The 12,218-nt window shown below is 43.8% G+C and overlaps 1 protein-coding gene across 1 annotated transcript in view; it reads right to left on the bottom strand.

Annotated features, from left to right (window-relative positions):
• Positions 1-5,470: 5,470 nt before the first annotated feature.
• CPNE4 (copine 4) overlaps positions 5,471-12,218 on the bottom strand; it is a 186,632-nt gene continuing 179,884 nt past the window's right edge. The window contains exons 15-16 of the mRNA XM_062621863.1: positions 10,813-11,049; positions 5,471-6,090 (exon numbers count right to left, since the gene is read on the bottom strand). Coding sequence (XP_062477847.1) covers positions 5,959-6,090; positions 10,813-11,049 — 369 coding nt within the window. The 3' untranslated portion in view covers positions 5,471-5,958. The remainder of the gene's footprint in view (positions 6,091-10,812; positions 11,050-12,218) is intronic.

Below are 12,218 nucleotides of genomic sequence, written 5' to 3'. Positions count from 1 at the left end.
CAACAGGAGTATCTGTTTTAAAGATACACACGTTCATTGGGGTCAGCTGAAGCCTGGAGGCTCGTGGCCGGCTAACCACATCTGGAAGAGGCTGCAGCACCTCAGAGTGGGTAACAGAGCTGAATTTTGGTGTTCACACCCCAGACCGTGACCCAGAGAACCACCAGCAGCTTGCACACACGCTCCTTGTCCTTGTCCTCTTAACAAGTGAACGCAGAGTGTGTGCAGAAATGCATCTCTCCGGTTCCCAGTCCCGCTCCTGTTCCCTCTCTGGAGCTGCTTATCTCTGCTGTCACGGTGATCACCACATGTTTTTATTCTCTCCCTGGCATTAGGAACAGCAACACCACAGGGGTGTTGCTAGCTTCCATGTGCACGTTTTCTAGTGGGGTTCAGCAGTAGCTGCTGCTGCTGCTGCTCTGACAGGGCTTTCTATACCAGGAGAAAGAAATGCTCTAAAAAGGTTAAAAGTGATACACCTCCCCATTTCTAAGCGCTGTGACAGCCTTACAGTGCTGCTTACTGTACCAAAGTCCCTGACAAGCAGAAAAATGCTATTTATCCCCATTGTAAAGATGTGGAACCTAGGCACACAGCCAGATTAAATGACTTGCCAAGTCATGATGGATGTTCCCAGCTAGACAAGAGGGCTCTCTCGATGCTAGCTACCCTCCTTGCCACAGTATGATGCTTTTCTCACCTGTGCTGCACAGCTGAGGCAGGATTTCATGTAAGTCATACATGGGGGTGCACACATTTTGAAGATAAAGGTTTTAATGCTGTACTTCTTTCCTCCTTTCAATACGATGGGGCAATATAAAACTGTTCCCCCCCCCCTTTTTTTATGGTGCATGCAGCTTTTCATAATGCTAAAGAGGTATGAACTCCTGTCAGTTTGTGTAGCACATCTTTGCTGCAGCTCTGAATGCAATCAGATTGCAAACTCTCTGCCGTAATCAGTGGGACAAGAATTCAGGTGCCTCTGAACACAGCAGTAAAAGGCTCTCTGCACAGCAGTAGCAGTAAATAGCACTTCTTTGGAGAGAAGAAAAAGGAAGAACAAGTGCCCATCACAAAACATTCATCTTCCCTTCCAGTCTGCTGCCTTGGGCAGTCCTCAGAACTGCGGGGATGGACACATCACTTTTGAACCAGTAGCCTTCAGAAGAGAGAAGACACCTGGTTTTCACCTGATCAGTTTGGAGGTGCAATGAAATTGGAGAAACAGAAAAGAGGGGGTGTGCATGCAGCCAGCTGATGGTTTGCAGTGAGTGTTGCAAGCACACGTGCAGCGGGGCTGGCCAGTGTCACTCTCACAGCTCTCTAATTGCTGGGATTACCTCTGGTGAAGTGCAGCTCCTCAGCCCAAAACTGCAGGTACAAGTCAGACATATGATTGAAGGAGGATGCGTGGTGCTATAAACTGTATTTTGCTTGTGGCAAAATGGCCACAATTCTCTAAATAAAGGGGAAAACAGCCTGGGAAGTGTAACCTTACCCTAGGAGTCCTCCAACTCATCCTTGCCATCCAAAAATCTGTGAATGTCAATGCGTGAATGCTTTGTGCCTGAAATGTCCATGCTCCTTAGGAGTAAAGGGAGTTTGTCTTGTACCTCCTTCACTCTGGAAAGGTTGGATGTAGGTTTAAACTTACATAGCAGGTGTGAGCACAAGACCCATAATCCCAAGTGAGAAAGGTCAATCTGAATATCCCCTTAGATTGTTGGAGTAAAGCCATGTTCTGTTTGTGCAGCCAGAAAGCCACATTGCAGTAGGTAGCTCTGTTTAACCTGTCAGCAAAGATCTTACTGCAGTTCACTAAGCCACATGCTGTTCTATCACAGTATTTGGTGGGTGGGTAAAGCCAGGGAATGGTGTTGAGTGTTGCAGAGCTCTCTCATACAAACCTGCTCAGAACTGGGACCTTCCACATGTGTATTTGTTGGAATATCACCTCTGCAAGCTGCAGAGGCTTAGACCACTGTTCTCCACTGCAGATAGCAGGTCTCTAACAGGTCAAATTGTAGACCTCTGAGCTCTGTCAGTGTGTACCACTGATATTTGGGGACTAAAAGAAAATATGTATTTTAAAGCAAAAGTGGCATGGGCATGGTTTAGTGTGAGGTGTCTCAGCCCATGGCAGGGGGGTTGGACCTAGATGATCTTAAGATCCTTTCCATCCCTAACTATTCTACAATTCTATGATTCTATTACAATTTTATACCTGTAGACTCATCAAATGCCATAGAACACTATACTGCTTAGCATGGTAAAAACTTCACATGGGGAGGTTTTATCTTAGGGTAATAATCAATTAGCAGTGTATTAATGCATTTTTTTTTTTTTTTGAGATTTATTGGAGACTTAGTTTCCCCTGCAGAACTAAGAATCCTGTTCAGCCTGGAGAAGAGAAGGCTGCAGGGAGACCTCATAGCAGCCTTCCAGTATCTGAAGGGGGACTATAAGGATGCTGGGGAGGGACTCTACATTAGGGACTGTAGTGATAGGACGAGGGGTAATGGGTTCAAACTGAAACAGGGGAAGTTTAGATTGGATATAAGGAAGAAGTTCTTTACTGTAAGGGTGGTGAGGCACTGGAATGGGTTGCCCAGGGAGGTTGTGATGGTGCCAGGTTGGACGAGGCCTTGGGTGAGATGGTTTAGTGTGAGGTGTCCCTGCCCATGGCAGGGGGTTGGAACTGGATGATCTTAAGGTCCTTTCCAACCCTAACCATTCTATGATTCTATGAAAAATACAACTTAGCCTAGTATCTGGCTCGAGAGTTATGGATATTGATGTATTTGGAGGTAATAGGGATCATGAGTATCTTTGAGTACAGTGGAACTTCAGGGTTTTGAATTGGATTTGAGACAGGAAAAAGGAATGCAGGATAGCAGTTGGCAAAGAAGATATTTTAGATCATCAATTACCTCAAAAGAACAAGATATAATTTATTTTAAAGGAGTTTTGGAGGTTTAAAATGATCCATCAAAAGGCAGTAAAAGTTTCAATTTGCATTAAAATAATCTACAAGAAGAACGGATGGCAGTTTAGCCTAAAGGCAGAATGGCCTCGCTGAAACCCTAAGTAGATAAAACAGAAGGAAAAAAAAAGGCCATTTCAAGGATATATTCATATACTTGATGATATTACCCTGCACAAAGCCCATACTTTCTTATTCTACTGAGTAACTCGGAGTAATGAAAATAACATTCAGAGCCTTATTAGACAGCCTTTACCATATGGCTAGCTTTGTCTTTGGTGTGTTGTCTACATCAGCTCACCACACCGTTACGTGTTTGTTTTACGTGCTGGGATCTATATAGATCGAAGGAGCTTTCCAATTGATTTTTCAATATCGTGGAGGTGTCTTTTCAAATACCTTGAGGGCTGCTAGGGAATTGCTGATCTATGTTACCAGTGGTAATGATTTGGTTTTAAGTCGACAACATTTATCATCTGGATTGTGTGAAGTAAACAGAAAGCTCTGCAGCAACTGTGATTCTTGAGACACTATACTGAGACCACCTATGTGCAGGAAAATGACTGATGATTTCTATAGCTCAGCATACAATAACCTATTCATCTCTGCATTTTTTTGTTATGCTATGTTACAGAAGTACCCCTGTGCTAATGAAGAGCTCTAACTGCCCAATTTTATGTAACCATAAACGCTTCAAATATCAGCTTAGCCAAAGATCGTAGGTACCAGAAAAACAATGTATTTGATGCCTAAGTTTTGTTGGTGAAAGCCTTCTTTTAGGTTCCTTCAGTCTGGCAAATAATAAAGAAAAGGCTTAACCCCTCCTTAGCTATACCTTACACACCTAAATCCATGCCCCAAGGTAAAGTAATATTCTTTACGTGGCAAGAGCGCCATCATGCCTTTGAGGATCTCAAATCACTTTACAAAGATTAAAGTCCCCCAGTACCACTGTGAGATATTTATGAATACAGGGCATTTTATTTTATTTTACCTGCATTTTATGGATGAGGAATCTGAGGTGTGGAAAAGTTAAACAACTTGGGCAAGATCACAAAATAAGATACCGGAAGAGTAAAGAACATGGAGTCACTGATTCTTCAGTCATGTGCTTTAACAGCTAGAAAATGCTCCTTCTGAGAACAGGGAATGAAAGGAAAAGAGAGGCAATGAGAAACTAGAGATGTTGTACATAAGAATTAAGATACGTTGACAGAGTGGTGTGTGAGATGTAAGGGGAAATCTCAGTAGCTTCCAGATGAAATATCATCCGCAAAGGGGGAGATGTGCAGCCTGCTGGGGTAAGCTCTCGAATGAAGTGTCAGCCATTAAATGGAAATGTGGGTTGGAGATCTATCAGTCAGGACATCTTCAGACAGTTTATATCTGTGACCGAGTAATACTGGCTGCTGTTCAATATCCCACCAGCTGAAGGAATCTTTACTAGCAAGCATGAATGATTGCACTGCAGGATCTATAGAGGGAGCAGAACTGAATGTGCTGCTCCATGCATCTTAGCTATCCCATTGCCTTCATTTTATGGAACAAAATCATCAATCAAAGCTGATTCCATGGAAGTTACTTCTAGAGGAGAATCAGGGAGCTGGAGTTCTACATTAGCTGCAAGCTCATTTAAAAATACGTATTTCTAAAACAAACCCCCTTGCTTACAGGTGAGATTTTCCAAACTATTCAGCACTGGCTCGGAACAGCTTCATCTGGAACTAGCAACAAGGATGTTGTGAGAACACAATTCATCCAAAGCTGTGCTCTTTGGACAACCCCACACAAATTATTATCGGTCAAATTTTATCCTTAACTTCTAATAAACCACAACTTTCACTATCGTCTTTTAGCAAATGAAGAAGCCAGAATTCAAACACTAAGAATAAAAATGACCTATGATCTTCACTTATGTACCTCAGTATTTTAATGGAAAGATCAACCCACTGCCAGTCTGTTCTTGTGTGTCCCCTTTTTTTGCTGAAACAAAGGTGGCTTGAATACTCTTTAGGTACCGAGCCATTTTTTCTCTCTCACACACACAAGTGATGTGTGCGTGCATGAAGTTACAAGTCACTGGTTGTCATAAAGCATGTCACACAAAGTTGGGTGTTATGTGTGAGATGAAAAAGTAGAAATGAAACAAAAGAAGAATTCACGACCATTACGCTTTATACATTTGGGTAGCCAAAATACAACCCACTCGAAAGCCAGCCAGATCATTTGGATTAAACAGGTGTATTTTAAGACATGCAATCCTGATGGATCATGCCCTCCAAGCCAGATGTCTTTACAGCTATGGTCTGAACCCTTTGTGGATGTGTGACTTGCTATTCAGGCCACAGACCGAGTGAGCACGTTCGGGTGCCCAGGTTACAACATTAGAAATGCCCATGCTTCAGGCTAGTTATCCTTGAAACACTTTATTACCCTTCTCCTGGAATAGTCACTTGAAAGCAGGCAGCCTTGTGGCAGAGAGAGAAATAAAGACAACTGCAAAACTGTGTTGTTTTTATTTTAAACATGCAAAATACAGTTCATGCATCTGCCATTCGGAAAAATCTCTTGGTTCATAGCAGATTAAACCAAAGACATTTTGGCTCTCGACTCTCAATAAATATTTCAAAATGCTTTACAGTGTAAAGATAAGAAATTTAGCAAAATTTCAACAAACCTGTATAAAAAACAGATACCGGGTAACTTTTATTTCAAGGCGACATGCTGTAATGTAAAGAGTTCACTCGTTTTGTCTGGATTGGTTTCCTCATAAAAAGTTTTCAACAATACAGCAGCTTCACAGATTTAAGCCTTTAGGCTACACATGCAAAATAAAAAAAAAAAAAAAGAGGTTATTTTAGTTAAAAATCACCAAAACGTGCTATTTTTGTTTGTTTTTGTTTCATTTTTAAGTACAGTAGTTGTAGACAGTAGCGTTTTTCTGTTGTTCGTTTTGTAAAAGAGTGCAGGCAGGTTCATGGAGCTAGTGTCCTGGAAGACTCGTACTCTGACATACATTTGGGTTTTATCCCTTTGCCATTGTAATAGTCCACGACTTGGTTTGGAACTTCAGCCAAAACGCTTTTTGCTAGAGCAGCTGGGGATGCCTGCAGGAAATGGTAGAAAACACAAGCGTTAACCTGCCTCTCTGCTGGGAGTGCCATGGGTTTTAGGGGCACTGGTGCCATGAGATCAAGGGAGGAAGTATGGTACAGAAATGGAAGGCAAAGAAGACTCAAAGTGAGTGTCACTACTGCTGAACACATTTTGTGAGTCAGTTTGGGCATGGAGCTGCAGCTGCCTGAAAGTCCGCTAAAGCCCAAAGTGCTCTGCATGTTTTTCAGCTCCATCTGGACTATTTTAAGTTCAGGGTAACTCAACTTCTCTGCAGTCTGGGAGAGAACCATACTGCCCTGAAAGGGCTGCAAAGACTTAATTCATCAGTACTTGGTGAGTAATCATAGAATAGAATAGTAAGGGTTGGAAAAGACCTTAAGATCATCCAACCCCCCTGCCATGGGGGCAGTAATGCTGCAGAGCTTCGGGTTGAGTATGAATGTATGTCACTGTAGAAGGGAGACCTTCATCACCATTCTCCTCTTCTGGAAAAGTGTTTTAATGGCCGGGAATGTTTTTAATTCAATAAAAACTATTTTGTTTTCATTGAAATTAAACCATGGTCAGGAGAAAGCTTCAAGCCTAGGTTTTGTGAAGGCTTTAAAGCTCTTCCTCCAACGCATAAATGGTAGGTGTCAACCAGATTTAAGAGCCGATGACCTTGAAATGTAGACATGGACAGAGATGGAGAGAAGGCCACTGGCTTTTGCCCCAGGCAGGGAGGATAACACACAGTGGATAACACACAGTGGCTGCCTCACCCCATGACAAAGCTTCATTTTAAGCAGCAGGGCCTGTGGATGTTTTATAGGCAACTGTTACCTGCAAGTGCTGCAAGGATTTTCCTCGGCTCCTGAACTCAGCAGTGACAAAACTGGACTCCTCCACCCTCTCGCTCCATGTTTTGGATCTGCTTGTTTCTATGTATATGGGTAGAACTGATTCCAAGCCCCCTGGAGCCAACCTGCCTGACCGTGTTCCCTGTAAGCCCCCCCAAAAATGCAGCAAAAATGCTAATGCTTAGATGTCAGTTTGAGAGGTATAAACCAATGTGTTTATCTCCAGCTAGAGCACACACAGACCACACACTGCAGCTCAGGTGATGCACAGGAACTCAACTGGTGCCTGGGTCACATTTCTTCTACACACCATGTACTTTTTCCTACATTAGTGAACACTTCCCTTCTCACTGTCAGCCAGGTTTCAAAACTACCATCTCACAAAGTAGTTGTATTGAGCGTTTATTGCCCTATTCTATTTCATGGGGTCAGATCCTTATCTTTCCAGTCTTAAAATTAGGCTTCCATAGGATGTAACTAGTAAATTATCCACAGGCAAGCTAACCCAGGGGGCAGAAAGCCCCTGGGCTATTATAAACTCCAGTATCAAATGTGACAATACTACAAATACATAGATAATGCTACTAAAACCAGAAACAAAACTATTCTGGTGTTTTGAGTAATGAATAAAATGAACTGCTACTTCCCTACTGTGACATTCATACACAAGTATTTGTGCAGCCAAAAAAAAGCTGGAACATTTCTGCATGAACAAACTGGCAAAGCAGAGCCCACACTTCGTGTGATAGCGCAGTGACTGTTCTCAGGTGTTACACAGCCCCAGAACCCATTCATTTTAATTCTTCAAAGTGAAATCCATGGTTTTCCACAGTTGCTCCCTTCTTGCCTAAACCTGTTTTCACTGAAATAGCTGATTTCTACGTTGCTATTGAGAATTACTGGGGCTTTTTAATCTCCTTTGTAGTGAGCCAAAGCTGTGTATACCTTAGCCTGCCTCTGTGACATCTTACCGACAACCCCACATAAAGGGTGGAAACAGGGAGTGGGGAAAAGTCCTGGGGCATCACGGCACACACACAGGCCCTAGCAATCAGGAAGCTTCACCCTGCTCTAGTTTAAAAAACACTGGGCAGGAGCACTTGCCATCAGCTTCTGTGGATCCCGTGTAGGTCACCTAACTGAACATGGGGCCAATACGCATCTGCCTGTATCATCTGCATCACTGTGATTCAGAGCGGCCTGAGGAGAAGGACTTGGGGGTGTTGGTTGGTGAGAAACTGAACATGAGCAGCTTCAGTGTGCGCTTGAGCCCAGAAACCCCCCCTGTGTGCTGGGTTCAGCCTGGAGAAGAGAAGGCTGTGTGGAGACCTCATAGCAGCCTTCCAGTATCTGAAGGGGGCCTATAGGGATGCTGGAGAGGGACTCTTCATTAGAGACTGTAGTGACAGGACAAGGGGTAATGGGTTAAAACTTAAACAGGGGAAGTTTAGATTGGATATAAGGCAGAAGTTCTTTACTGTGAGGGTGGTGAGGCACTGGAATGGGTTGCCCAGGGAGGTTGTGAATGCTCCATCCCTGGCAGTGTTCAAGGCCAGGTTGGACGAGGCCTTGGGTGATACGGTTTAGTGTGAGGTGTCCCTGCCCACAGCAGGGGGGGTTGGAACTGGATGATCTTAAGGTCCTTTCCAACCCTAACTATTCTATGATTCCATGATTCTATGAAAAGCAGGGAGAGCAGCAGGTCTAGGAAGGTGATCCTGCCCCTCTGCTCTGCTCTTACGAGACCCCACTTGCAGCACTGTGTGCACTGCTGGTGTCCTCAACATCAGAAGGACCTGGAGCTGTTGGAGCAAGTCCATAGGAGGCCACGAGGATGCTCAGGGGCTGGAGCACCTCCCGTATGGAGACAGGCTGAGAACACTGGGGCTGTTCAGCCTGGAGAAGAGAAGCTGCGTGGAGACCTCAGAGCAGCTTCCAGTGTCTGAAGGGGGCTACAAGGATGCTGGAGAGGGACTCTTCATCAGGGACTGTAGCGATAGGACAAGGGGTGATGGGTTTAAACTCCTGATACACTACATCATATAACAGATTAAGCACCTATAATAAAGTTTTCTGTCTGCACTGGGTCTTGAGCCAGTACAACATTGAAGTGGGCATGAGGCTTTAGGTATGTGAATAATTGTAAGTAACTGAAATGTGTTAACTGCCTGTATGAGTGCTGTGCAGGATGAGAACCTTCTCTGAAGTCAAACTTCTAAAATACAGGGGATTCACTCTGTAGGTTATTTCTACAACTTCCTTCTCCCTCCTTTCAGTATTCTCACAGGGGCACCTTTTGGATAGGTTATTTCTGATCTCTTTCGGTACAGATGAGATTTTAAGTTCCAGGCTGCCCTGAGAATGGAAGTAGTGAAAAGCAATGTTGTTTGAGTTGACTCCAAATGAATTTTGGTTTTCTGTTCCAGGAAAACAAAAAATAATTGCTCACAAATAACCTTTTCTCCCCTCTTTCCGTCAGCAGGAGTGGCAGTATGGATTTAGGCATGTAGAATACTTGATTTATCAGAAAAACCTAGAAACCTTATATAACTAGTCTAGAAGGATCCTTTGTAGAAAGAACTAAACACAATGTACATTGACAAAAAGGATGTGATTTTTAACCAAATGCATCCTTTACTTAAAGCTATTGAATGTAATAAGCTGATTTATGGTTAATTCTTGGGTTTAATCAGAACTGGTAAGACAAAAATCTTGTAATGGGTTAAATCTGCCTTTCTTTGTGAGGAAAAATAAATCTCAATCAAAACATCACACTCATTTCCCCCATGAAAAATTCTTTCACTAGTTGATGCAAAAGGTATGGTCTTTGCGCTGAGGATAAGGAAGCAAGATAGCTGTGGATGTCGCTTTGTTCAGAGAGATTATCTGGGATATAGCAATAAAGAATTTCAGCCAGAAGTGGGTACTGTTATGGACACCGATCCATGACACTGATATTTGCTGAAATGCTGAAAGTTCTCAATAAACAGACTAAATATCAACTTGCAGAAGAGATATTGACTTTTCTGATACAGCAAATACATTAGCTATCGCTGTATCTATATTATCTCTGCTACTGAGAGAAAAGGGGAGAAAACGTGTTTTCAACTCACTGAAAGTAGGTCCAGCACTAGCCCATAAATAACTCACCTCTTGACACCTCAGCAATACACTACAGTGCATCACTATGTACTTGTGATTATCTGATGAAGGAGAATCACAAGTTATGAGCAGGTTAGTGCTCATGCTTTCTTCTAGCAGATAGGGGACTGAGTGGCACTGTCACCATAAAAATGCATGGAAGGGAGAGAAAGATGGAAGAACAGAGGCAAAGAGATGTGATAAGCATTGCTGAGGAACACAATGGCCACTCCGTGCCTCCATATGGAGGAAAAGGGCCCTGAAAAACCCTAGCCCTAACCCTGTGGGAGGACACACCTGCCTTTGAGAACTTGGGGACCTGCATTTCAACAAGGAAACAGCCTCCTAGGGAACACCGTGAGTACAAGTTCACAGCCATTTCAGCTGCCTGTGGAAACGAAGGGAGGGAGAGCAGAATACAGGAGTCCTGATAGAACAGATGCGAAGAGAATGAAAAAGAGACTCCAGGAAAAATAAATCAGGGAGAACAATGAAACTAAAATCAGGGAGAAAGTGGAAGCAATGACTGGCACCACAAGAAGCACACGGATTCTGCCCCATCTCTTCCCTCCACCCCACATCTTACTAATGGAGCATGTCTGATTCTGTATTCCTCTCCATTTCTGACTAACTAATGCCACAAACTTACTCAACACTTCATGCCCCAGGCACCGTTCACTCTCTATTTTATACATTCACCCTTCTGTGGAGTGGACGGAAAAGTCAGCTTACATGTTTGAAGTTCCTAAATGGCACAAACTGGACAATGTCTCGAAGCACAGGCTCGCCCTTGGGAGACCGCAGGATCCCATCATCACCATCCAGCATCTGCATGTCGCTAAAATCAGCGTTCCCCACCCCGACGATGATGACTGACATGGGAAGGTGAGAGGCATGGACAATGGCCTCTCTGGTGTCAGCCATGTCTGTGATGACGCCATCCGTCAGAATCAGCAAGATGAAATATTGCTGAAGTTGTTGGGAAAGAAGTGAGAAAGCACAGCGTTAGTTCAGCCTCCAAAGCTGCTTGCCCTCTTCCAGCATAACCAGTGTTGCTGGTGAGCCACTCATGAGCTTTCTTAGATAGGAAAGAGCCTTTACAGTGACTCAGAGGTTATGTCTGTTTCCAATCCAGACCTCCTCAGATAATAATCTGTCCTCTTCTGGAGGTTACTTCTAGTTCAAGTAATTTCCAGGAGCTCGAGGGAGCCAAGGGCTTCACAGTGTAGAAAAGGGGGTTTCTAGCTGCTAGACCTGGGAGAGTCAGGACTTTGGCTGGGAAGTCTGGAATAATCCAGAGATCCTCACTAGCTCTGTTTTCCATCTGCTGCACAATCACTTATGCTGTCAGTTTCTGATTGCATTTGTTTTCCCTTTGGGAACCAGTGGGAGGCCGGGAGGGATGGGGTATTGAAGCATTACAAACCTGTAGCAGAGCTACTGGGGAGGTTATGACAGCACTCTGCAGACAAGTGCTGCAAACAGGCAAGTGGGATGGGTGCATCCGTCTGCAAACTGGAGGCTGACCCACACTATGGAGAGGCACCACATAATGCCAGGTATGGGGGTCCCTGGGGAGAGCAAGGGCATGTGCAGGGAGGAATCCATCTTCCATCACTTAATGCAGAGCCCTGAAGAGACGTTTTCTCATTCTCTAAAGGAGAGCAAGCAATTCTGTGAGCTTGTAATTTCTTTGCCAAAACTCCAAAGGCCACTGAGTGGGATCATGGGCTAGGACTTCACTTGGTAATGGGGAAGAGTGACTCTCACATGGGCAGCTGGAGTGATTCTCACTGTTAGGCAGTTGGAGTCGCTGAACAAATGTGCATTAATAGGAAAAATGAACAGCTCCCAGAATCTGGTCACTCTGCATGAGCAATACTAACACAGTAAACATAATGAACATTTATTATACACACAGCTATAAAAACTCCAAGAGTTCTGTTCATCTCCTGCCATGAAAGAAACAAAACGTACAGGGAGAACACTTTATCTTGAAGACTATTGCTATAAATTCATTTGTTTTTCCATCAGAAAGAGGGGAAGCTTAGGTTTAGAAACATGGAACAACTTATTCAATATGACAGAGTAGTTCAGAGGCAGCACTGGGAACAGAGTGAGCCACCTCAGCATTAGGT

Source organism: Pezoporus occidentalis, unplaced genomic scaffold (genome assembly GCF_034315485.1).
Source record: "Pezoporus occidentalis ecotype Australia unplaced genomic scaffold, CSIRO_AGI_Poc_V1 ctg235, whole genome shotgun sequence".
Classification (NCBI taxonomy): Eukaryota; Metazoa; Chordata; class Aves; order Psittaciformes; family Psittacidae; genus Pezoporus; species Pezoporus occidentalis.
Note: the sequence above shows the minus strand (reverse complement) of the source record. Positions and strands in the feature narration are given on the sequence as shown.